The sequence below is a fragment of the Ambystoma mexicanum genome, chromosome 1p, assembly GCF_040938575.1.
Source record: "Ambystoma mexicanum isolate Mex_15411 chromosome 1p, UKY_AmexF1_1, whole genome shotgun sequence".
NCBI classification, from domain to species: Eukaryota; Metazoa; Chordata; class Amphibia; order Caudata; family Ambystomatidae; genus Ambystoma; species Ambystoma mexicanum.
This window is the reverse complement of record NC_090921.1, coordinates 1,074,736,376-1,074,762,614: the sequence shown is the minus strand read 5'-3', so window position 1 is coordinate 1,074,762,614 and position 26,239 is coordinate 1,074,736,376. Positions and strand designations below refer to the sequence as shown.

Genomic DNA, 26,239 nt, shown 5'->3' with positions numbered 1-26,239 from the left:
AAAAATGGCCCAGATACACTTGATCTCCAGGATAAAGAGGTGGTTGTTTAAGTAGTTCAGAGTCTGTTACTGAAGCATTATTTTACTCATCCTTCTTCGACCTCCTCGGCTGGTGTGATTGAAGCTGTCGAGAGATAAAAGAAGCACTAGCCATCATTGAAGCAAGATTGTCTCAAATTTCATCACCTAGGACAGTAGCTGTACTCTGGGCATCTGTCAATGCTCTAGTGGGAGGAGCAACCAGGAGTCGCATGTGTCGTCCTGTCACCACCTCATGAGGGGTTAAATGGTGGTCAGAACCAGGTTAATTGTGCAATGCGAGCAAGGCTACAGGTAGGCAATGTAGCCATCCCTTCATTAATGTTGCTTTTATTTTTGCAATTTTTTCCTTGAGCAAGCCATTGAGGCGTTCACAAATCCCATTCACTTATGGGTTGATAAGCGCAGGAAAACGTATGCCTAATCCCAAAAAGGGCTGTGATGTGCTCAAAAGTTTTGTTTATGAAATGAAGCCCATTGTCTAAATGCAGGAACTCCTGTACCCCCCATTGTGGGACACCTCCCTCTGATGAAGGAATTTCGCCGCACTGAGGACATCGGGGTGTGATTATGGACCATCTTTGATCCAGCGAGAAAAAGGGCATACACTACGCGCAATGTGTGGCCCGCATTTAATTTCTTTCATACTATGCAAGTGTCCATAAAAGTGGTGATAGATTCCACTTGATTGGAACAGAAACCATGTTCCCCAATATGTGCAGCAAGAACATCCCTACTAAGGTGAGTGGGGTATTGCAGCAATCTGCAACAATGTTGTGGGAATCACTAGCTTTCCTGTGCTCTCCTGTCGCCACAATGCATCTGTAGGGGATATCGGACATCATCTCTTCACCCATAATTCCTTCTCTTCAGTGGGTGCCCATCTCAGAAACTCTCTACTATTTCGGTAACTGGCAATGAACTATACCCTTCTCTAAAAATCATGCTATGCATGCATATGGGTGTGTTAGATGGGGTTTCAAACTCATTTATTTCTGGAAAATGTGCTGCTCGCTTCGCTTCTTTGTCCGTGACAGTCCGTGTGGTAGTCGTCGGTGTTTTGTGTATGTAGTAGTCGTGCACATAATCTCCCTCTTCTGGTTCGGCTATAAACGTTGCTGAGTTTACAATTCTCCTCACTATTTTTATTGCTGGATTTGAGATGATTACCTCGCTCTTGGGCTTTTCAAGGATAAAAAAAGGGCATGCTTCACCTAAAGTGTGGTGGTACACACCATTGTAATACTCGGATTTCTCCACTACAAATGCAGCATCAGCCAATAGTTTGCAAGAATAGTGTTCTATCATTACTGGGTCTAAATGTCCACTAAAATAATCCTTTGGTTTGTGCCCAAATCTTCTGTGTGAGCACAGCCATCATCACTACTCAGTTGGAGTGTGTGAACAGATATAATTGTTCACTGTAATCAGGAATGCCTAACACTGGGGCTGTACATATTGCCCCTTTCAATTTCTCAAATGCTAGTCATCACCTTTGTCCATGTCAAGGTACCGTCCCCCCCTCTGATACCACCAGAGCCCATGTGAAAAACCTGACCGTGTTTCACTACTCAATCCCTGGGGACCCCTTATTCAGGTGGCCAGCGAAGGGCCTTCGCTATTGAATCCTGACCCTGGGGGTGGACGAGCGAGGGTCGATAACCTGGGTAGGCGGTCCTTGGGGAGTGGGGAAGAAGCACCGGAAGGTGAGCCATGGTATCCTCCATTTCCCGACAGTTGGTTACTCCATATTTCTTCTACCTTTATGGGATACAACTCCCATAATCCCCTCCTTTCTGTGTCAGCCCAACTACTGAGACGAGGAAGACAGAGATTAGGAAGATTACCACTAGTTCTATGCAATGGTCCTGTTCCAGTAATGAAGACAGGGACAGGCAGGGTCAGGCACTCGGTCATCATCACACACACACACGCTTGAAACACATTGACGGCTACCCAGAGTATAAGAGGTGGAGCATAGACTCACCCAGTGAGAGAATTTGAGCCCGAGAAGGAACATGAGTTGGAGGTCGAGCAGGCAGGCAAACTTACCCTAAAATCTGTTTGGGAGAATGAAGCGCTGAGATGCTGAGGGCCGAGAGGTGGAAAGGCTGCAGAAAGCGTGGCAAGGGAGCCATGTCTCCAAGGAGCAAGAAGAGGGTTGCGTGAGGAAACCAATTCCAAAAAGAGATCTTGGCACAGGTACTCATTGCCCTGGGCGTGCAAGAATGCCCGGGAGTGTCTGAGGGTCGAGGAGAACCTGACCTCGACACGCAACAAGCGATAAAGAGGAACACAGCCAGTGAGTTCAAAGCAGAAGGGAGCCTGGTTTATGAAAGGCGCAAGTGAAATACAATGTTGCAAAGCGAGGGCGCGCGTAAGGCAAGAGACGCGATGAAGAGGAAAGCTTCAATTGTCCATTGTTGAAAAGAGTGTGCTATGAAACAAAGTGACAGCGACGCTGGTGTAAATTTACATGGGTAAAGACACTTTTTGAAACTGTTAAGTTTGTGGAATTGAGAAAAGGGTCTGGGATCCGTAATGAAAATCGGGAAGAGGGTCTGAGACCCACAAGGAGAATTGTGAAATACAGTGCCGGGGTGCATGACCAAGTGAAGATTGTGAAAGATGGTGCTGGGGGCACGTCCAAGTATAATGCGAGGATCACCAACTGAATAGACAGCCTTAGTAACAGAGTGATCCCGCACAGGACCAAGCAAGATACTGTGCATTTGCAAATCTGTTACTGTGCTATGAAGTAAAGAAGGGCCAAGGGTACGATTATGTGAAAGCCTCACTGACCGAGTGGTCCCACAAAGAGCTAGCAAACACTGTGCATTTGTGACGGTCTCTTATCACTTAAATCATTGAATGATTGTTGAACTGTTGGGGAAGGGAACTCCAGTGTAAAACATTTTGAGCTGATGCCGAACCAGGCGAGGGAAGACTGAGTGAACTGTGTGAATTCCGTGCAAGGCTAGGGAGGCCTGGAAGAACTGTGCCCCATTGAACTGTGTGAACTAGCCACCCAAGCTCCTAACACACTTAATACTCAAACTTGGGGAAGGTATTGTTATTCAACTCCATTGCCATCCTGACTTTCTTGTGATACTCTTTTGTTTTGACTTATTTTCCACCACTTCATTATTGTAAAAGCGTGAGGCAAGCATAAGTTTTAGATATAGACCTTTCTTTATTTTGACTAGACTGACTCGAATTACTTTTAATTGTAGAGACAACTCCCATTATGGGCTTGGAGCGAGCTAGGAAGTCTCCAACCACCATTCAAAGCTTAAGAACGATGTTGAAACTTGTATCTTTGTGCCTAACTTGTAATACTATGCCTACCTCACATGTTGTGTCAAAAGTGGGATACGGCTCAACTGAGACAAGTTGAGGGACTCGTGTTACTGCCGCCAGCTGGGGAGAAGATTGTCAATATTGAAAACACAGATGGAATCCAGACCATAAAACAATCTCTTTCTCCAAATCCATATTCAAACCATAGACCAGGATTTGTTTTTCCAGTCGGTTATTACTTGATACCCTTCCTATCTCCTATTAGTACCCGGCGAGAGTCCAGCAGCTTGGGCTGATAACTTGGGCTGCTGAGTCGGTATCCACTGTTCCAGTCCCTGGAACAGAGGATGAACGCCACAATATTCCCATTGCATAACACAAAATGCAAATGGAAATGTTGGAAAATCTTATTTAGTCTATGTACTTTACTGAGAAATATAAAGTAGATGGAGTCTACACATTTTTTTTTTTTTAGTTCCATTTTTTAACTGTGAAAGGTGGTTCCTAATGGAATATGTCGTTTGTTGTTTTTGGATGTATTTTTTGGGCAGGAAAGCTGAGAACGAAAGGTGGGGAGGGAAATGAGGGAAGAGCAACCATACACTAATATGGAGGGGTAGGTGGACAAGGGAAAATGTTGCGCGTGTGTCATTTCTAAGTTAGGGGGCACTGTTTCTCATGCTCCTTGATTACAGCAGTGGTGGTGGCTCTTGGGGAGGAGGGATGGCATTAGCTGATGCCATTTAAGATAAATAGCAGTTTTGCTAGAAGTACTAGATTGTTAATGGATAATGAGTAGGAATAGGTGTTGGAGCTGTGCAAGGGAAAATTTGAAGTTGAAAGTTCCTAGATCAGTAGAAAATGCAGTTCCAAACTGTCCGCCAAGCATAGATCTTGAAGTGCGGACGGGTTCTCAGACACGTCGTCATGCCGCGCGCCAGCGTATGGTCATGTGGCACTGTCCGGAAGGTCTGCTATGAAGTCAGATGTTTGTAGACATCTACGGATGCAAAACTAGTTGAAATAGTTGCAAGAAGTGTATAGAAGTGTTAAAAATTATTCCAGATGGTGGGAAATGGCAGAGTTTTAAGGTGAAACGTTGGAAATTGGAAACAAATATTGCCATATTGGGTAAGTATGGTATTAGTTGTAGGAAAATAGCATGCACTGGTAAAAACCTATGAAATTCAATGAAAAAACTTTGTTAAAGGGACGTTATGGTTAAGATGCACTAATAAAAACCTATGAAATTCAATGAAAAAACTTTGTTAAAGGGACGTTAAGTTGCACCAATAAAAACCTTTGAAATTCACTGAAAAAACTTTGTTAAAGGGACATTACGGTTAAGTTGGACTAATAAAAACCTATGAAATTCAAAGAAAAAACTTTGTTAAAGGGACATTATGGTTCCAAGTAAAACCGAAAAACCCCTTAAATTTGCCAGTTATGGTAAGCTAAGCAACCATAACTCGTGCCACCACCGTGCACTGCTAAGGCTAACACCCAGGACATCAAAGATGACATCAAAGATGACATCACAAATGTCATTGATGACATCACTGATGACATCACATATCTGGGCCACTTGTTTTTGTTTATTGACATATATAGGCTAGGTGGTTTTGTTCACTGGCAGTCAGAATAATAAAATTGAAAAAGGTGCTATATATCTAGACGTTAGCCTTGTCATATGTTCTTTGAGTACTTTCCTTAGGGTTTGCTCTCAGCTCATGGTGCACATACATGGGGAATTGAGCAGGCCTCAAACTCACAATTCATTTGTATACATGAAGATAAACTTTAATGTCATTAACATTTTCTGATGATGGTTTCTTTCTTCTTTACTTTAGTTTCCCTGTATGTGCCTCTGACTTGTATGCATTGTGGGTCTTCATATGTATTGTTTGTACCAGCACAAGTGCTGTAAGTCTTGAATTGTTAACTAGTTATTACATGTTGAACATTACCCAAAACTCTGATACAGTAGCATTCATTACTGTACTATCCAAAATTACAACATTATAAATAGTGTACTTCTATGGTGCATGTTGCAGTCGTTGCCTATGTTTATATATAATTAGGTTTCTGTATTAACAACAACACTCCAATACAATATTAGATGAGTACACTCTTTAATAGATTAAGTAGTTTGTGATAGGTATACCGATCACCCCTGACATCTTGTTACCAACAATATAAACACATCTCCTTGTAGGGACTCTTCATCAAAATGTATTTCACATGTGATGTTATCAGTGATGTCATCAATGACATTTGTGATGTCATCTTTGATGTCCCGGGTGTTCGCCTTAGCAGTGCACGGTGGTGGCACGAGTTATGGTTGCTTAGCTTACCATAACTGGCGAATTTCAGTGCTTTTTCCGTTTTACTTGGAACCATAATGTCCGTTTAACAAAGTTTTTTTCAGTGAATTTCAAAGGTTTTTATTAGTGCAACTTAACCATAACGTCCCTTTAACAAAGTTTTGTTCATTGAATATATATATAATTTGTATTGGGTTAGTGCAATCATTGGGTAAGCCATATGTGATGGCTCCTCCTGAGACCACCTCTGTATTACAAATACATATTTTGCAGGTTAGCTGAAGGTGATTCTCTTATGCAACATAGTGTAAGCTTGGCATTGAAGGTGATTAGAGATATGGCAGAAAGGATCTTCTCAGCTTTGGAGCTTTAGACATTTACCAGGCCAAGTGTAACTATTCAAGGTAGTGGGACCGACCCCAAAGGTGCTGCATGTTCCCAATAAATTACCATCTCCGATCTCATTTGCCCTGAGACAGAAGATTCGGCTTTGAACCTGTGATACTTTTGTATCCTCCTGCCTTGGGTTCAATGGGAACAGACCCCTCAGTCTGGCTCGAATGAATAGACATTCTTGTAGGTCCAGATCATGTGTGTGAAGACCACTAAATTGATGTCTCTTGGTTGCAATTATGAGGATTTTCGGTTTGTGTTCCCCTGTGTTAACTTGAAACCTTCCTTCTGTCTCCTTAGCGAGCTTTGCACGGTGTCCACGCTGGAAGCCGGGTCTCCATGCTTTAGCGGAATCAGCCTGTCTGTGTTTCTCTGTGTGCTTGAGTTTGCTTTTCCCATTCACTCCAATGTCCCTATGGCTTCCATCTTTATTCGCATGGCTGTCCATGTTGGTTGCAGTTAAGCATCAGCAAGCAGTTCATATGTATTCTTATGCGTCTTGTGGTTTCCGCGTAGCAAAAGGCTATAATAATAATAATAATAATAATAATAATTTAGCATTTATATAGCGCTACAAACCCTCAGGTATCTGAGCACTGCTTATTACCCACTGTGTGTGGTGCTCATTTATCGACCTCGGAAGGATGAAAGGCTGAGTTTGGCCCTGCCGGGATTCGAACCTGCGTCAGCATGCTCTGCACAGATGTCAAAGCGAGCGCTCTAGTCGCTGTGCTATCGGACCGGCTATATGTGTGTGGGTCCCCTGTGTGAGTTATAAGCATATTCTACCAGAGCGGTTTCACACATGCAGAGTATGGGTTTTTATTTCATTTCCACATTGTTTTTTTATGCTGCTTTTCCTTTTATGCACACTCGCGTTAGATGGGTGGCTGGACGCCTTCGTTTTTCACCATTTATTTAACAAAACGTACATGCATCATTTTAATTCTTAATTTTTCTTTGCTACTTCTTTAGTTTTCATATCCTTGTAACCACATCCACGCTGCCAAGTGTCACTGGACCTAGGGGGTCGGGGGGGAAGGCTGGAGGCTCGTACCAGCACTATACTCCCAGCTGTCTTTGGTTTCCTACACGTATGCACGTTCATCTGGTGCGAAGTATTTTTTCCCTTTCACCTCCCATCTCAAGCGGGGGATTGGTCTCTGCAATATGATGGGCAGAACTAAAACCGGCGACACTGGGAGAGCAGTGAACGATTGCAGCCCGAAGTCAGTCCAAAATCCGGCCTGTCTGTGCTCGTCCACGCAGAGTCCGTGCTCTGGGTGCCTCAAGCTGCTGGTAAGAGTATGACGTGTTCTTTTATGCTTTCTCTGACACCTGATAAAATGATTTTCCTTGCGGGATCGGTTGAGACACAATTCCCCGCCCCCGGTCAGTTTGTCAGAGAGGCAGCGACTAGCCTGCTTAATTAATGCACGCTCATTCGCTGCACACAAATGGGAAATGTGCACTTTTATTGAAAACCACCAGATTTTAGATTTGTGACAGCAACATGGCTTTCTGACTCTCCCGGATATAGCCCATGTTTTGCCTACTGGTTATGCTTTGTTGCATGTAGATAGGGACTCTGCATCCAGGCGGTGGGTTAGCCTTGATATACAGGACAATGTACACTTGCTCCCTACTGCCTGTGTCCTTAGATGCAGAGACCCAATGCATGTTAGCGAGGATTATCATGAATACTTCTGTTGTTTCCCATTTTCTCTTGGTTTATTGCCCCTGTCCCTTCCTTTAATTTGCTGTTTTTTGAAAAACGTTTTCTTAATTGCTTTTCCGAGTTTGTATTTATATTTTGTTTATTTGGAGTGCGCACCTTGCCCTGGGGCATCTGGGCGCATGATTTGAAACAATTGGTTACACAGGGTTACAAGTTTTTAGGCATTAAAAAAAAGCGACTTTCCATCTGAGGAAAGTGAACATAGTGGTACAGACAATAAAAACATATGAGAAGTTCAAACTACAATAGTAATGTAAAAAAGAAAGTAGTTACAAAGAAGATTCTGCTAGTTAGGTATACTACAGCAGGAGTCCACATGTTACATCTTCCCATGGGAGGCCCGTGTGGTTAGGGGCGAAGGGGCAGATGCATCAAGTTCGTGAAGCCAAAGTTTGTTTTTATTTTTAAAGGAGTGAACGGAAGGCTCTGTTCTGATAGTATTGGGTAGGGAGTGCCATAGTTTAGTTGCGAGGACTGGGAAACTAGATCCTCCGGCTGTCTGAAGCTTGTAGTGAGGAATAGACAGTGTGTGTACATGGGCAGACCTCAGGGGTCTGGTAGCAGTGTGTCGCAAGAAGCGGGTGGAAAGGTAGGCAGGGGCCAGGTTGTTCTGGCCCTTGTGTGTTAGAACGAGAGTTTTGAGAGATATGCAAAGTGCGACAGGTAGCCAGTGAAGGTTACGTCTTGTGTCAGAGATGTGTGATCTCCTGGGTATGTTAAGTGCAGCCCTGATGGCATTGTTCTGAGTGACGTGTAGCGTGTCCAGGTTTCTTTGGCTAGTCCTTAGGTAGAGGGCATTGCAGTAAGTATTTTGGATAAGATGAGAGTTCTGGCAAGGATCGTGCAGTTGTCAGATGTCAGGAAGGGTCTGCAGGCGGTGATGAGTTTGCAGGTGTATGATGAGGCTGAGACAACGGCATTGTTTTGTCTGTTGAGGGACAGAGTAGAATCTAGGTAGATGCTGAGAGTTTTTGTGACATTGGATACTTTGATAATGTTCCCGTCAATGGTAAAGGATTTGTATTCAGGGTCCAGTTTGGTGAGTTTGATGGGGGAGCCTAGGATGAGTAACTCTGTTTTTTCATCATTAAGGCAGAGCCCATGATGTGCCATCCAGGCCTGGATGACTGTGTAGACTGCATTGAGTGCTTGTGAATCGGTTGCATGGTCTCCTGTGATGAGGCGAGTATTTGGGTGTTGTCCGTATAGTTGGCGTAGGAGACACCCAGATAGTCAAGTATATCAAAGAGCGGTTTTACAAACACATTGTACAATGTGGGCGACACGCAGGATCCCTGTGGGACTCCACAGGGGACGTGTGCTGGTTCAGCTGCTGACGAGGGTGAAAAGACCCTCATGTTTCTGTTAGCCAGGAAGGAACTAATCGAAGATGTGGCTGCATCCGAGAAGTGGCCAGCTATCTTAAGGTGGTGGCAGAGGATTTGATGATCGATCAAATCAAAAGCTGCTGAGAGATCAAGGAGAAGCAGAAGTGCCTGCTTACCCTTATCTTTCAGATCCTCAATTTGTATTTTTAAGTCGATCAAGGCTGTCTCCGTCCCATGTCTGGGTCGGAAGCCTGATTGTCTGAGACCAAGTAGGTTATTTTTTTCAAGGTAATCCTGAATTTGAAGATGGGCCGCCCGGTCCAGGATTTTAAGAAGGTAAGGCACCGTGGTGATGGGCCTGTAATTGGATGGGTTACTCGGGTCAAGAGTGGGGTTTTTGATAAGTGGGATAACCCACGCATCCTTGAGGTTATTAGGTACGGTACCAGATTTAAAAGAAGCATTTATGAAGGTGGTGATGAAGGGTGCAAGGTCATGTGCAGCCTCCTTTATGACGACGGCGGGGCAGGAGTCCCCTTGGCAATTGGAAGGCTTGAGCTTCCTAATAATTGTTTTGACTTCCTTGATGGAGAGAGGTGCGAATCTAAAAGGCTTGAAGAAATGTTTAGGCGTGGGGATGTTGTACGACGGGGGGTTACCTGTCGCATCAGATAGGTGGCTTCTTTTGTTGTCGATTTTGGCTTGAAGTAAGGCTATTTTTTCTAAAAGTGCCTTTTGGATGTTGGTACACCAGGCAGTGTCAGGGGTGCATGTTCCAAGGGGAGCTACTGGAGACTCTAGTTCCTTAAGCATCTTAGAGTTCCTTTGTGTTTGATTGAGCCTGTACTATCTGTTTGTTGTATATGTCTATTTTTGCGGCTAGTATGGCTTCTTTGTAGGTAGAGGAGGCAGTGGTTAGGTTATTTATATTAACTAGAGATGGTGAGCTTTTCCAATGTGCCTCAGCTTTTCTTGTCTCTTTACGCAGGTCATGTAGATGTGGGGTGAACCAGGTATAAAGGTGGGGGCGAGGTTTTTGTTTGCGCAGTTTGAGTGGCGCAATGGTGTTAAGGGCTTCCAACATAGCATGGTTATAGGTATCTACTAGGACAGTGGGGTCAGAGCATGTAGTTGTAGCTGTGTCCAGTAGAGGGAGGATAAGTGGGAGAAGTTTCTCTACCGTGCTATCCTTCTTATTACGTGTGTGGATGGGTGGTGAGAGGCTAGGTTTAGCTGTGGGTGGGTTGGAATTAATAGCGAAAATTATCTTATGAGGATCGGACCAGGAGCAAGGAGTCACGGATATCAAGTTAAGCGAGCAGTTAATATCAGCGACCCAGTCCAGAGTGCGACCCTTAATGTGGGTGGGCTCACTGATGTGTTGGGTGAGGCCGAAATCGGTTAGAGTGCTGGCCAGGTCAACGGCTTTGGTATCATTCATATCTTGGTAACCTAGATTGAAATCGTTGAGTAGTAGAATTTGTGAGTTGGGCTTCGTACTGGTGGCTAAGATAGAAGAGATGTCTTCAGCGAACGAGGCTATGGGACCCGGGGGCCTATAGATGAGATGCACTGTGGCAGTGTGATTAGGTGGGATGGGTAATTTAATAGTGAGTAGTTCAGCTGAGGGGATGCGAAGACTGGTGATAGGTCTGAGTTCAAGAGAGCTCTTGAATATGAAGGCTAATCCTCCTCCCTTGGTTTGATTGGTATCCCTATCACACCTAATAATGGAATAGTTGTCTGGGATAGCCAAGGTCAAAGCAGGGCCTGATGCCGCATGTAGCCAAGTTTCTGTGATAGCTAAAAAGTCTAAGTTTTCAGCCAAGATGAAATCGTTAATGTCTAAGGCATGGGCAGGGATGGAGCGAGCATTGATGAGTGCGCCTGTGATGATCTTGGTGTCTTTGGCAATGCTGGGTGCCAGGGGGGCTGAATCATTTTTGTTAGGAGATGGCGCAGTGACTTTGTTATTGTTAGGTGCTGGTGTTTTGTCAAAGGAGAGGTGGTTCTGGCAATAGGACAAATGGTGACATCTAGAAGCTAATCTCTGGTTTCCGGTGAAGGTTGCACAAGGTTGGCTGGTATGGTTTAGTGTGGTCTGTTTGGCAGTTAGTGGAGAGGCGGTATGAGGCAATAAGGGACTGTTGGCGATGGTGCGTGCCTGAGAGAAGGTGAGGTGGGGTTTTGTGTTGAATCTCTCACTGCTGGTCTGCAGCACAGTGTGGTGTCAGGGTGGTGAAACTAAACTGTTGAGTGTCTGAGTTTGGTTGAGGAGTAAGCGGCAAAGGTGAGCGCCTAACCTAAAGTTTCTACTGGGCTTGGGGCAGGGTTGATTGGGTGTGGTTGCAAAATGTTGTAGCCAAAGGGCCGACGCATTTAAGTAGGGCTTGGGGGATAGTAATAGGGAGGGAGGCATTAGATGCAGCATTGTTATACCGGTAGTGAGAGGGAGAGAGTGGTGGTACTGAGAAGTGGTGGTGGCAGATGTGTGTGAGGTGTATGATAACCAGGTCAGGACCCAGAGGGTGAGCAGTAGGTGTGTGGTGAGATGTAGTATGGGTTGGTAGTAATGTCACAATGAAGGGGCTGCTGTGTGGGTGGATGTCAGAGGTACAGTGCATTTTATCAGATTAGTCAATTGCTAATTAGGAAAGAGACAGTCAAAATGCTGCCAGACCTACAACAGATAGGAAGAATTGACATGTAGGTACCACGTTGAGCGGAATGGAGGGGTTGGCTGCCGTGTAGTCAATAGCTGGTTGGGTAAATCTAACAGCTAAAACATGCAGTGACAACAAAAAGGACTTGGAGAGCGTTTTAACCAAATCAATGAGTACAGAGGCATACTATGCTAGGTGGCAATTAGCATAAACGGCTACAGGCAAGGAGAGGCATCACGCATGTGAGGAAAGGACTTGACATATAGTGCCATAAGGAGGAGACAGTAGCGTCAATGGTACATAGTTTAGCTCAACATAGACATATGGAAAGACAGTGCTGCTAACCGCAGGACTTGGACGTGGTTACGGGATACTGTTAGGCAAAGCGCAGGTAGTGAGCGACAATCGGCAGGGAACAAAGTCAGAGTACATTTAGGGTTGGCATGTGCAGCATACAGGAGAGCACGTGACTGACACAGTTTATAATGTACCTTGGGCGCGTAGCTGTGAAGGCGAAGGAAGACCCAGAGCAAACGGACAGGGGTCCTGGCTGACGGCTGGGAAGGTCGGGACAGGCTAGGACAGGAGGTTCACCTTTGTGCCGGCCTTCGTGCTGCAGGCCGGCTTACGCCTGCCAGCTGATGAGTGGCCTAATTCAATGCACAAGCGACCAATGATGAGGCACCAGCAGCCTGGGAGGACCCAAGCAGGGGATGCAGAGTACCTGCGACCGAAGGGTGGCCATCCTGGAATGGCGGCCACGAGAATCTTATTATAGGATCACGGTAAATATTTGAAAATGGCGCTGAAGAACGTGGGGCAGAATTCTGGCAAGATAATTCTTCAATGAAGATGAGACGGAGCGCATACGTACGTGCTATTTCTGCCAAAAAAAGCAGCTTGCAGAATGAAGGTAGATCAAGCCCACGGGCCTACCTCTGTGTGGGAGGAAGCTCCAGCTTCACTCCCAGGGGCTATGCACTGCTCCTGCAGTGCTGGAAGGACTCCTATTCCTCCGATGCCATGTAAGAGTGAAGAGAGATAGTGTGTCATCATAATAATCCGTGTGCTAGGGGACCTGAATATCTGGGCAGCGGCAGATTCTGGGGTTAGCTCCTTTTTAGATGGCATGAGTAATTTACTATTGGAACAGGTACTCAGCTCTAGCCATCTGAAAGGCCATACGCGGGACCTTATTTTTGCACCTCAGCAATCTGTGTCTTCCCTAGTCATCCCTTAACATGGGCAGACCATCTTTTTCTTTTTGGAAGCAACTTTATTGGTTTTTGACATGCTTCTAATTACAAACGAAGTGCCTGGCTGTGCCAATAATCGCGATTGCATAGGCATTCTAGTGAAGCAACTTAAGGAAAGGACAAAGCCTTAGATGTAGACCTGCCGCAAGGGGCATATTGCTATTAGTACCCCGTCCCAAGACCGGGGTACTAAAAGCTTTTTTTTCTGGCCCGAAACAGGGACAGGAAAAAAAAATGACACAGAAAATGGCTGCCGGAAAGGGAAAACTGAGTCCGTTTTCCCTTTCCATGGCGGCCATCGGGAGCAGACGTGCTGGGAACAGATGTGTTCCCAGCGCGTTCGCTCCCGAAAGACAAATGAAAAGAAGGTAAGTGGGGTTGGGGGGGAAATAAATAAAAAAAAAATACATTTAAATAAAAGAACATACCTGAACCCCCGGCAGTGGACGATGGCAGCCTCCAGCCGTGTGGCCCTGCTTCAAGCCTCCTCATTGGCTGAGGTGCTAACATGCCCCCTGCCATGGACAGAGCGGCTGGAATGCCAGCCGAGAATCGAGGGCTTCTTGGCCGGGAAATGACCCGGTGTTAGCCAATCAGAATGTGTTAGATTCTGCTTGACTCTCACCGGGTACTAATTCTAGTTAAACAATTTTAACCGAAACACAAACCCCTCTGCCCTCCCTCCCCACCCCAACTGTGTTTGCCTATGCTTTCTAGTCTATGAAGTTGCGTATTTTAATCGTGGGGTGCTAGCGAGCTAAGGTGTATGAAGGTGCCAACATCTGTGGGCTTGCCGGTGCAGAGTCTGAGATCTCTGGAGCAAATAAGGTTTGTGTCAATGTGTTCGAGCACAGTATATCCTTGTTTGTCTCGGTCTGTTCTGCATGTTCTTCCCATTGCCATACTACCGGTTCGGCTACAGGCCCATTCGTGTTGATCTCGCCACCAGTCGTCTAGTCTAGGGCTTGTCAGCGATTTCCAAGACATGGCTATTCTGCGTTTGGCTACAATATATGTTGGGTCTTTAATCTTGTGCATATAGCGTGTGTTTCTTGGCCGTGTAAAAGTCCCAATAATCCTGCAGCAGGGGATGTAATATCTAACAACAGCCCACCTCTATTCATTTTGGTTGCGATTTCTTCCCAGTAGCCCCTTATGCTCGGGCATGACAAAAACATGTGTGACATACCCGCCTCTGTCGCAGCATGTGGGGTAGCCCTGTACGGAGGCTCCAGGAAATCGAGATTCTTAGGAGTGTCATATATGCTCTGTGTTATGAATAGTTGAATGAGTTGCAGCTTAGTGTTTCTGGACACCCTCTTGTGATAACTGAGTACTTTAAACCACCAAGAGTCTGTGACGGGGGCGCTCAGTTCCTTCTCCCATTTGTCTCCAATAGCCAACCCAAAAGAAAACCCTACAGTCAGGAATGATGTATATATTCTAGATGGTACCTGTCAATTCTCTGCCACGTCATACATATGGGTCTATTGCCGAGCTTGTGTTTACTTCACTATAAGTTGGCCATTTACGTGCTATGGCTCGAGTGATCATGTGGTATGTTATGTACTGACCTAGGTGTAAGCCTGTATTGTCTCTAAGCTCCTGGAAGGGTATGGAGGAGGTGTGTTGAATCAAGTCACCTATTGTAGCAACACTGCGTGTTTCCCAATGTGTGTGTATGTTCAGTCTGGTCTGGGGCCTGTCCAGGGCTACCGTCACCAGGGGTATTTGGGTGGTGAATGTATTTGTGATTTTGACTAACTTGCACACTCTGTTCCAGGGCTGTGTGCCCAATGTTGCCAAGTGTGGGAAAGAGCTAGTTCGGGGTAAGTTGATCCACAATATTTCTTTCAGGTGATAATGCAGTATCATTGGTTGGAGCAGTTAGGCCTCTAAAGTGGGGTTGTCCATTAGCCAGCCTGCCACAAATTGTAGTTGTCTTGCTAGGAAATGTAATTCGTAGTGCGGTCTTCTAATTCCACCATCTGCATGTTGTCTCTGGATGGTCGTCAATGATATTCTACACCTTTTGTGTAGCCATAGGTAGCCTCTACACAGATCGTCTAACATTTTGAAGAAAGCTTTTGGTATATTGTACGGGATATTTTTAAAGAAATGGAGTAACCTAATGGGGCCGCCCCCCCCCCCATCATTGAGAGGGGTAGTTTTGTCCAGAATGTCATAGTTTTGTATATTTTCCAAAGCTTTAAGAGTGTTCGCTTCGTATTTCACTCTGGGATTGTGGTATATTTTAATCCCTAGGTACTTGAACGTACGTAGTTTCCACTGTAGCGCCAGTACCGGCAGTCTATCTTGCTGTGCTTTAGCTAGCTTTGCTAGCAGGAACATGCATGATTTCTCAACGCAGACTTCAATTCCCGATGGTGTTGTAAACTGCGACAGGACATCCAATATGGGCTGGAGGTTGTCCTCTAGTTTTTGTACGTACAGTAATGTGTCGTCCGCGTACATAGATATTAGGTGACATGTGCCTCTTATGTTTATGCCTGCATCATTGTATTTGTGCCTCAAATACATCGCAGTCTGTTCTACGGCCAGAATGTAAAGCAACGGCGGTAGCGGGCAGCCTTGTCTGGTGCTTTTAGCTAATTGCATGGGTTCTGAGAAGTCTGCCAGTTTTGACTCTGGCGAGTGTCTCTGTGTATATTAATTTTACCCATTTCATGTATATTTGTCCGATGCCGTATCTCTCTAGCGTAGCGTGAAGCCATTGCCACCTTATGGAGTCGAATGATTTTATGGCGTCTACAGCAGCTACCATACAGTGCGAGTCTGAGGTTCTGGTACTGTCTATAACATGATGTAAATGTTGTAGATTCCAGGCAATATTTCTACCTGGGACTCAGCCTGTCTGATCGGGGTGTATTAGTGTGTTAATGACTTTTTTAAACCTATTTGCTAAAAGGGCTCTAGGAATTTTACTATCTTGATTCAACATAGATAATGGTCTGTAAGATCTGCAATCCTGTGATGGTTGATTTGATCTATTGCTTCCTCAATGTCTGCTAGTGGGGTGTAGTTGTTTTCCTGGTAAAAGGAGCTATAAAATGTGTGGAAGGCCGCATTAATCCCCACCTGGGTATTGCACATGGCACCTGAAGCATTGTGGATGGTGTATATTGGTTCCCCATTGACATCCCTCTTGTATAGCTAAACCTGCTGGGTTTATCCCCTTCTGTGTGCTGTTTCTCTACATATCTGGAGTAATTGTGTTTCCCTGGTCTGTCCCAGCAGTCTAAGCATTTTTGCTTTAGTGCAGTCCCTTTTTAATATAATGGCTTGGTGGTTTGTGGAATTCTGTTCTATGTTTTCTAAAAATAAATTCTGCAGCAGCAAGTTTCTTACTAGTTGCTACTTGGATGCCCCCTGAGTTGGCGATCGCCTTACCCCAAATGACCACCTTGAACACTTCCCACAAAGTCCCTGCGGCAGGTACACTCCCTGCATTCTGTGTGAAACATGCAGTGATATTCTCTTTGATACGATCCTTAAATATAACATCTTGCAGTGCTTCGCTCCTCAGTTTCCATGTAGCGCTTGAAGGTCTGGGAAGGGGGAGGTGTTGCCAAGGAGCAGGGCATGGTCCGAAAGGACTCTACCCTTGTATCCTGCCTCAGTGCAATCATTACTCATCTAGATTGGACATCTTGGGGGAGGGGGCGCCACAAAGTGTGAATAGTGCCTAGTATCTGGGTGGAGAGATCTCCAGAAATCCACCAGATTGAACGAATCCAGAAGTGTATGTAGGGCCCTCGCCGGGGGAGCTGGTCTCGTAAATTTACTATCTGATCTATCTAGTAACTTGTTTAGTGTGCAATTGAAATCGCCTCCCCAAATCAAGGTGCTATTTCTGAAAGGGCTTAGTCTGGGGTAAAGAGCTTGGAGGAATGATGCTGTTATTATTAAGGGCGTAAGTGATGATTATGCAAACCTCCACGTTTTCCAAGAACCCATATATGAGTACCATCCTACCTTTGTCATGCTTTTTTGTTTGGGTTATTCTGTGGGGCACTGAGGGTGTTACCCAGGTCAAGACCCCTCTCGTGTATGCTGAAGTTTGGCTGCTATCAGATGCCTTTCTCAACGCGGACTTCAATTCCCGACGCGGCACACCCTCTGTATCCATCCATAAGTGTGCTTCTTCAGGGAGCTCGAAAAATGATGATTTTTATGCAGGATTTTCAGGCGGGCTGGGTATATCAGCATGTACTTCAGGCCTGCTTTCCTGAGTCTCTTTTGCGGATGCGAACTGTGCTCTGCTTTTCTGCACCTGTATCGTGTAGCCCGGATATACTGCAAGGCGCGCTGATGCTCTTTGTAATATATCACCCGTTCTCGAGAAGGAAAAGATCTTTTCTTGATCTTTGTAGTTTAGTATTTTTGCTATTATTGGTCTTGGTGCGGCTCCTGGGGGTGCTCTCCTGGTCGGGGCTCTGTGCGCTCACTCTACTGTAAAGCCCTGAGTGAGGTTTCCTGGTCCAATTTCCTGTAGGAACATGTTCTACGCATAAGATGTGGGGTCTGCTCCCTCCTTGCCTTGTGACAGGCCTAGGATTCTGATGTTATTCCTGCGGGCCCGCCCTTCCGCCTCCTCCGCTCTGTCTTCCAATATTTGAACCTTTTGTATTAGTACATGAATGTCTGTATTTGTCTACTGGATCTCTATGGGGTTTTTGCTGAGCTGCTTTTCGATGTTGGTGGTTCTTTCGGCCAGGGTCCTGACATCCTGGCACAAGAGCCTGACATCCACCAGAACCGCATCAATTTTGGCCTCCAGGGACGCTTTTAATTCTGCTATAGCCAGAAGAATTTTACTCTGAACCTATTATGTCCTTGTCTGTGCATGTGTTGGCTCCACATTATCTGTGGGCGTTTGAGATAGGCATTTAGTGAAGTTGTCCGTGGTTGTCTGGCTCCCTCTTGTTTTAAGCGCCTTAGGAGGCATTTATGATGTGGAGGAATCGGGCTCCTTGCTTGGATTGTTGTAGCACTTGGCCAAAGTTTCCAGGGTGTTAGGTATGTAATATTGCTTCTGGGCTCACGTTTGAGCGCACTGGTTTCCTCTTGCTATTGGTGTATGACACCCTCAATTTCCTACGTGGTTTAGCTTTCCTTCAGTACAAGCACTTTTTAGTAATCCCCACACACAATCACCTTTTTATATACTGTTGGGGGCTGAGACCCGTAGTTGCAGCAAGTGGTTCACTGTCCTGTGGGAGTGCACTGTCTTCTGGGGGTGTCTACCAGGGTGCAAGCGGTGGCGATGATCTCCTGCAACAGGAGCAGTTGGATTTGCAAGCCCAAGTATGCAAGACACTCCAGTCCTTGGCCAAGCAGTGCAAGTTGCTGCTATGTTTTGTGAGAGCCCAGAGCTTTCGCAATCCTGGACCCAATATTTCTGCACTGCCTTGCATGGTTATTCGAGGAAGTAGCGTGTAATAGGGGCCGGCTTGCTATGTATGTGTTTTGCTGCAGGGGTATGTACTCGTCCTTGTCTTGGCTGTGTGAGGGGCCTTATCCATTCCTTGGGTGACTGCCAGGCTTCTGACCCGGAGTACAACTGCGGCGGGAGGTCTAGTCCTCGGATCCATTTCAGTGGATGCGGGTATTGTGGTTTTGAGGTGGTGGCTGGTGCTGTGTGGTTTGTGCCAGCCATGCCTCTGTATTTGTTATTCATACGCCGTCGCGTGTGAATGGAAGTCTCTCGCTAGGCTGAGTTTCAGCACTTTGGGCACCTCATTCGGGCTTGCTGCCACGCACCACCAGCGTGTGGTGAGTCGGACGTACACTCCTCTAACTGGGAACTGTTGCATTGTCTTGCTGGGGCTGCACTTTCACCTCTAGGTAAGTGAGGCGGAAGATTCCACTCTCTCACCTCGTTTCTTCCCGAATTAAGTCGGCGTTGCTGGCGCTCTGCTCCGGTCTGTGCCTCATCAAGGTCACCTCTCCAAGGACTGCAGAGGGGGATTTAAACTTGGCGGTGGTCCGCAGATCTGAATTTGCAATCTGGGTTTCCGATCGTCGTACTACACTCCGGCGGGTGCCATCTTGGTTCCCGGTCCTGCTTAGCATCCACGGCTTTGGGGCTCCCAGCTGCCAGAGTGTGCAATCTCATTACCTGTACTTCTAGGACGGATCAATTGTGGATCAGGCAGGAGCTGTAGGTGGAAGCCGACCTACTCCATGTCAGCTAGCCATGCCCTCCAACATGGTCAGACTATCCATGTGGTTCCTTTCAAAAACTAGGAGGCAGCTGTACATTTCGAACAGAGTTACAGCCCCACTAAAGTTTATCAAAGGAACTGGAAGAGAGCTGAGCCCATCAGTCTGACTACTAAAATGTTTTTCTATCAGAGACGGAAGGTGACTCCTGTCTTGTGCCATCTGCCATCGTCAGACTTACCACTGCTTTCACTGGAGTGGCTAATGACTTAGCCCCATTTCAGTGGACCTCTAAGCCAATATGTCCAACAGCTCCTTGGTTTTTCCGTGAAGCTACGTCTATTTCGCCTGTCGGTTCACCAAGCTGAGCGCAAGTGGAGAAGGCACTACAATCTGAATCTGCAAAAGAGTTTAAAAATCTACGTGCCTCGTAGCATAAGGCTCTTCAAGCGGCCAAATTGGACTCCATTCAATCTGCAGTTAATCTACCCCAAAACATTTTCAGATGGTGAAAGAGCTTTTCAATCCCAGCATTACCCCGGCTGTATCTAGCTCACAGGCATTGTGCAAAAATCTGTCAAGCTTTTTTTGTGAACAAAATCGAAACAATTTGGGACGATATCTCGAATGTTACAGTGAGCAATCCTATGAGCACTCTGCCTAGGGCTCTCCCCATGCATCCGCTATTGAATAGCGTGGCAACCCAATCCTTTTTCCTTTTTGAGTATACCAATGTCCTAGATATCATTCGTGTGGTGACAGGGCTGAAATCTGCATCACCTCTCGATGATATTCCTTTGCACTTGTCTGAGGCTATCTCGGAAGCCATTCATTCCTCAATCGCCTTTGGACAGATTCCAGCTGTGCTGAAGTAGGCTTTGTTGATTCCTCTATTGAAGAAACCATCTCTGGATGTCTGTTTTTTCCAATTACCGCCTAATCTCATTGCTTCCCTTCCTAATGAAGGTTATGGAGGCCGTTGTTACCCCCTGCTAAGATCCTTTCAGGACGGACAGTGTTCTGGACCCATGTCAAATGTCCTTTTGCCCTCTTATGGGGACAGTTGGTCCTGGTGACGGTATGGGATGATCTCACCATGATCAGGGTGGCACAGCAGGTCTTGTTTATTGGACCTGTTGGCTGTCTTTGATGCCATCCTCCGATATAGATTACTGCATAGAGGAATGTCGGGCGTGCTTTTTTGACCTCTCGATCACAAATGGTGTCACTCCCACCTTTTAGGTCTCTACTAGTAGATGCGACCTGAGGGTTTCCTCAGGGCTCCGCTCTGTCCCCCCTGCTCTTCAATGTGTACATGCATCCCCTGACCACACTTATTCTGTCTTTTGATCATTGTTCCCCCCACGGCCTCTGAGAGCTGGATGCTAGACTTCTGGCCACCATCACTGGGACTGTTGCCAGTTTCAGCGAGGGTAGTCTGGAACCTGGGTGTTAAAATATCATCTACTTAGCTATGGAGAGCCAGATCAGTGCAGTTTGTGGACTAGACTTCCTTAAACTGAAACAGCTTAATAGTATTTATTTTCAGTCCTGAGGACCTTCATGCTCCAGTGGCTGCATCCTGCCTTAATGGCAGTTTTGATTACTGCAATGCCATCTATCTTGCTCAGCCTGCTTATCTAATTCATCGTTTGCAGGTTCTGCAGAACAAAGCAGTTTGGTCAGTGGTTTTCTGTATGGCCACCATGCTGCAGCAGCTCTTCAATCTCTGCATTGGTTATCTATGTCTGCACAAGTCCAGTTGAAGGCTCTGTGCATTATTCATCAAGCCTCGAATGGGAAGGGCTGCCTGACTATCCAGGACAAATTACAACGCTATTGCCTGGGCCGCCTGCTTGGATCTACAGATGCAGCTTTACTGAAGGTGCCCAGATACCGTAAAGAAACAGTAGGAGGTAGAGCTTCCTCCACTCCTCATCCAAAACTCTGGCAGATTCTTCCGGTAGCCTTACGGCATACTGAATACTTTGAGCTGTTCAAGCGCAAACCCAAAATCCATCTATTTACCTAAATTGATGTCTCCATTCCATTAACTGTGCTGCGCCATGATGCCTTTGGTGATGGTGCGTAATACAAATACTTGATTGATTCTACGTGGCTATCAGCAATAAAGCTAAATGTCTGCATAACTTTGTGCAGGGATGTCTGTGCTTCATGTCAGTCGTGACATTGGCGTTCTTCGAAGTTAGTCAACTTGTTCAATTGATGACAACTGTAGCTCTTCAATACTTTCATCCGAGTATGGTCTGAACGGTTGCCTGAGTGAATAGCGCTTCCCACACCTGTGATACATCAATGATGGGGGTAGGAGGCCTCCGGAACGATGCACACCTCTCATTTCTCTGCCGCAGAGATGAGTGATATGTGCAACGAGGGCCACGTTTGAGTCTCCTTCACAACCTTGACTGGACAGTCTCTTTTATCATTAGGTCATAATTGTATTTTCGCTGTGTTGCAACTAACCAATAATCCATTACTTTTCGGAGATGAGCCTGTCGTTCCGTCCACGTTATCAAAATTGGACAAGGTTTATAATTTGCTTGTTAGTCCAATCTGTCCGGATCCCTGCTGGTGTATTAGAGGTGTGGGGCTGATTGATGGTTTAGAAAGTAATGTTCACCCCTGGATCACTGGTATCAGGGAAGTTAATGTGTCACAGTGAGAGATCAGGGATGCATACATCCGAAACAAAACAGATTGATGGACACAGAAGACAATGGGCATATTAGAGCGAATGACAAAGATGTTGCCTAGACTTAACAATGTTTTCCAGAAAGACGCATTCAAAGATGTCTTAATATCCTTTGCTGTTATTGGGGTAGTTTGAGTTAATTTTCTAATTTGGTGAAGTTCAATTTACTTTTTAAATTGCTTTTCCAAATATCTCCCAACATGTTTGAAGAATGACAGACACGTGTAGTTTAGTACTCTGGATTCTTATATTTTAAGTATGGAGGCTGAAAGATGCAAATCCACCTAATGTAATGCAAGCCTATGTATACTCTTAAGTTCAAGTCGTATTTATCCATTCAGAGAGTGACCTGCTCGCCTCAGTAGAGGTAAGCTCCAGGGATGCTGAAGCCTTTGCCGACCCAGATACGTTCAGGACCGCAAGTATTCCTGTTCCACTTTTGCCAACTCTCTGGAGTCTCATCTTTGTTGATGTCCTTGGAAGAAGCTTGCTCGCATCTTTGGTGGCTTAATCCTCCAAAGGATCAGGTGTGGCAAAGCTTCTGGAGCGCTTGGAATTGACATTTACTTTGGGTGAACCACTGATGAAACTGTAATTCCTGTCCCTTAAATGTACAACGAATCTATACGAATGATCTTATTAAACAATGAGACAAAATGATCTCTGCAACAGTACATATGCTTACGGTAATGTGTGGGTGTGGTGCACTTTCTCCCCAGACCTATGATCTGAGTGCAGTTGTGTTTTATCTAACTCAGTGATTCATAGAACCATCATCGGCGCTTTTATAAGACCGCACACACTTGTTAACATCAGGCATCTCCTTTTCTTTTTTTTTTCCATAGCCACGAGCTGATGCGCTGGTGCTGGCAGCAGAACCCAAAGCAGCGTCCAACCTTCATCCAGGTCGTAGAGAGCATCCAGGAAGAGATGCACTACAGCTTCCGACAGGTCTCTTTCTTCTACAGCCGAAACACCAAGAGGCGCGAGTCCGCCGAGCTGTCTGATGCAGAGGCAGACCACGTTCAGCGCACCCTCTTGTCGGAGCCTTCCTCTGCATACTTTTCCCGCTTTCGTGTCACCCCCGTTGCGGAGAATGGTGATCTTGGTGTCCGTGCAGCGTCCCAATCCTCGCCTATTATGGACAGGAACTTCTCTCACATGAATGGAAAAACCAATCTCTGAAGGACTCTTTAACCTCTTGCCAAATTATTTTAAATGGTTTTTAATTTTTTTTTAAAGAAAAAAAATCTGAGTTTGGCGAAGGAGTCTCTGCCCATATTCGCTGTGGTGGCATAGTACACAGTGGGACATCAGCAACACTACAAATTGCTTTCAGCTACTGGTATGGCCATGGACTTAACCTGAACTGTTCCTGTACAAATAACTGAAAAGCAAGCTCTTCTGGAGACTGACTCGATAGTGAGTGGCTGTCTGTTGTGCTGAGAAACTACATCATCGAAGAAGTCGTGCTACTCCTCCGTCTCAGTGTTGGGTGTAAAAGGAATTGCCCTACATGCAAGAATGCCTTTTTTTTTATAAAAACGGACGCCGAGTTGTGTTGCTTTTTTTTTTATAGATAAGGGTTGAGTAATTTGTTCATGGACAGTGGACATGTGGAAAGCCCATTTCATTGTTAATGGACCAGGAGAGCTTTTTAACTGATTGGAAAGAGAGAATGGGTGCTATTTTGGCAAAGACTAATTTCTACTGAATTGTTCTTTTGCCAGTTGACTGGATACAATCGCAGTTAGTTTGATTTTCTTGGGAGCAGAGAGGTCCTAAATTGGTTACACGCACAGTGGTGATTGTGACCTACAATGCAGGAATACAAGCGGTGGGAGGTGCGAGTGAACAGACTCCGGTACTGACCGACGTTCTTCACGCTCTCCAAGCGAGGCAGAGATCCTCCTTTCAGGAGGTCTGAGGGTATCCATGCAGGTGTTGTGTTGCGGTACAGATTAACTGACTTGCGGCTCCACATGAAACCGCCAGGTCCAGTTCTACTCCTTGGAAGGCCATTTTGAGACCGTGACATCTTGTACAATTTTACATTTTCTGAATCCACTGATGGGCTTTATTGGAATTCCTTTCCAGTTTCTGGTGTCCATTGTTAATGCTCCTTTATTGATTGGCTGTATTGCACTATGTAAAAAGCTTGAGGTGTGCAAACATTGAAACCAACACATACTCCTCAATATCCCAAATAAAGGAAAGAAAACGTTGTAAAATTTGACAGTAGGAAAATGTGTATTCTGCAATATATTTTCAGTGTTATTTCTTACCTACTTTTGGTTTATACAAATACCTATTTTGATGGAGTCTAAGAATGTCGAAATAGTTTTACACCTCAACAGAATTAGCACGCACTTATCCTTTGGGGCACATGTCAAATGTACGATTTGAGGGCACTCCCTGCTCATCAAGAGTGAGTGTCTCAAACATTGATGGGTCTAAAACAGCGCCATTCATGGAAGGAAGGTGCTTTGCTTTGGCTAATCCTTTTGATGGTTTTAGTTTTAAAAAAAAATCGAAACATCTAATATAGCAAATATGCAGCGAGGTGACGGAATAATGCAGTCTTCAGACTCTTAAGGGCATTTCTGACGTCTGCTTTCCCGGCCATCTCGCGCCCCTGTGTGCTGGACTCGGAGGCCGAAGCCGCAATGATGCGCATAGGTTTGGTGTCTTGGTGTGCTGTGAGGGTGCTTTTCGCAGTGAAGCAGTGGCCGGCAATGTACCTAACGGACCCGAAGAATCGCAAAACAAAAAAAGAAATCCACATGATGCAAGCATCCATCACCAAGCTCCACACAAAGAAGTCCTGCAAGCACGCGCTCTGCATCCAGGTGCAGCTGTGCTCATTAGTTTCTAGAGACAGCCACGTGCGGGTGGGGGGGGGATGTTTGTTCATCTCATACAGATTGGCCCGCCTTTCTACAAGCTCAAACTAGGGGTGCTCTAACTTTAAAGTAATGCCATGGGGTCACACATGTTCCGGGCAGGGTGCAGCCTGGTGCCCCGTAATACTGTGCCATTGCTGGAGTGTCGGCAGAGATGCTAAAAGTTCATAACGGGAATTTTACCAGTCAAAGGCCTTGAACTATGTAAAAAAAGTGTTGCGAACTAAAAAAGGCCCAACTCGCCTTGTTTCCTTTGTGGGCTTTTTGCTGCAAGAGCTGTAGGAGATTTAAGGCAAAAGGCCCAAAGGGCTAAACTGACAGAGTGCCCTGGGTGGATGGAATGTGGAGGCGTAACTTGGGATGGGTGGAGATAATAGCTGTTACAAGTGCGCCATTGACAAAACTTAAGCTGGGGTTTATTCATTTAATTGTTTTACTTTTCTAATTGTTTAGGTGTTTTTTTTTCTGGCTGGAAACAACCTGGTCACTTCAGCAGGTTTTGCTGACCGTGACTTGCCCTGGAGCACTCAATTTAATTTATTCAAGTGGAAAATCCACGTTTCAATTCCATTCCCTCACCCCTTTCTAAAACCATCTGCTCCCTCTTCTTCCATAAGCTCCCACTCTCTCCATATTCCATAACATCCCACCCCTTCTCGTCCATATGCTACTTTTAATCATCGCTCATTCTCCCCCCTCCCTCTGTGCTTCCATCCACTACTCTTCCTCTTGCAACCACTCCCCCCTTGCCCATCAGAAAAGCGGCCTTTTCCACAGCATGAAAAATTGCCGGTATATCGATGACCCCTGAACAGGACCTGAGAGGTGATTCCAATGAATCATGCCCTAACAATGAAAATATACATCCTTTTAGTGAACATATCTGCGCAAATCAAGCTGCAAAAAAACATCAAGCGCAAAAGAGACGCAAGAAAGCTAGTGTGGAAACCTCAATCTTCCCTTCTGCTCCCCACTTTTGAATCCATCCACTCCAGCTTAACTTTTTACCCCTGATCACCTTCCAATCCCTGCCCACTTAGCAACATCCCCATTCTTATCGACATGACTGGAGAGATGGAGAGAATAGAGGATGATGACTCCTGTGCCCTGTGATGGCTGAGCAATGGTGCCCCCTCAGTCTGTCTGAATGTGCTTCAGCAATGCCTCCTGAACACAGCAGCATCTCCCAGCAAGCCACAGGCGACGGGCTTTGGGTATGGCATCTTGTTGTGCTAGCCAGACTCCACCCCCAAACTCCTGTCATAGAATGTTGCGGCATCATGGAATGGGGAATTTGTCTTACAAAATGACATTTATCAGCACAAAATGCTGTATTTTTGTGGCACGTTTTTAATTGAGTTGTGGTTGCAAGGGACTGCTAAAATGCAGGTTTAAA

General features: G+C 45.6%; 1 protein-coding gene across 1 annotated transcript in view; it reads left to right on the top strand.

Moving 5' to 3' along the window:
• The window catches only part of INSRR (insulin receptor related receptor), a 672,290-nt gene extending 648,103 nt beyond the window's left edge, over nt 1–24,187 (top strand). Inside the window, exon 22 of the mRNA XM_069604567.1 lies at nt 22,786–24,187. Coding sequence (XP_069460668.1) covers nt 22,786–23,125 — 340 coding nt within the window. The 3' untranslated portion in view covers nt 23,126–24,187. The remainder of the gene's footprint in view (nt 1–22,785) is intronic.
• Nucleotides 24,188–26,239: the final 2,052 nt, after the last annotated feature.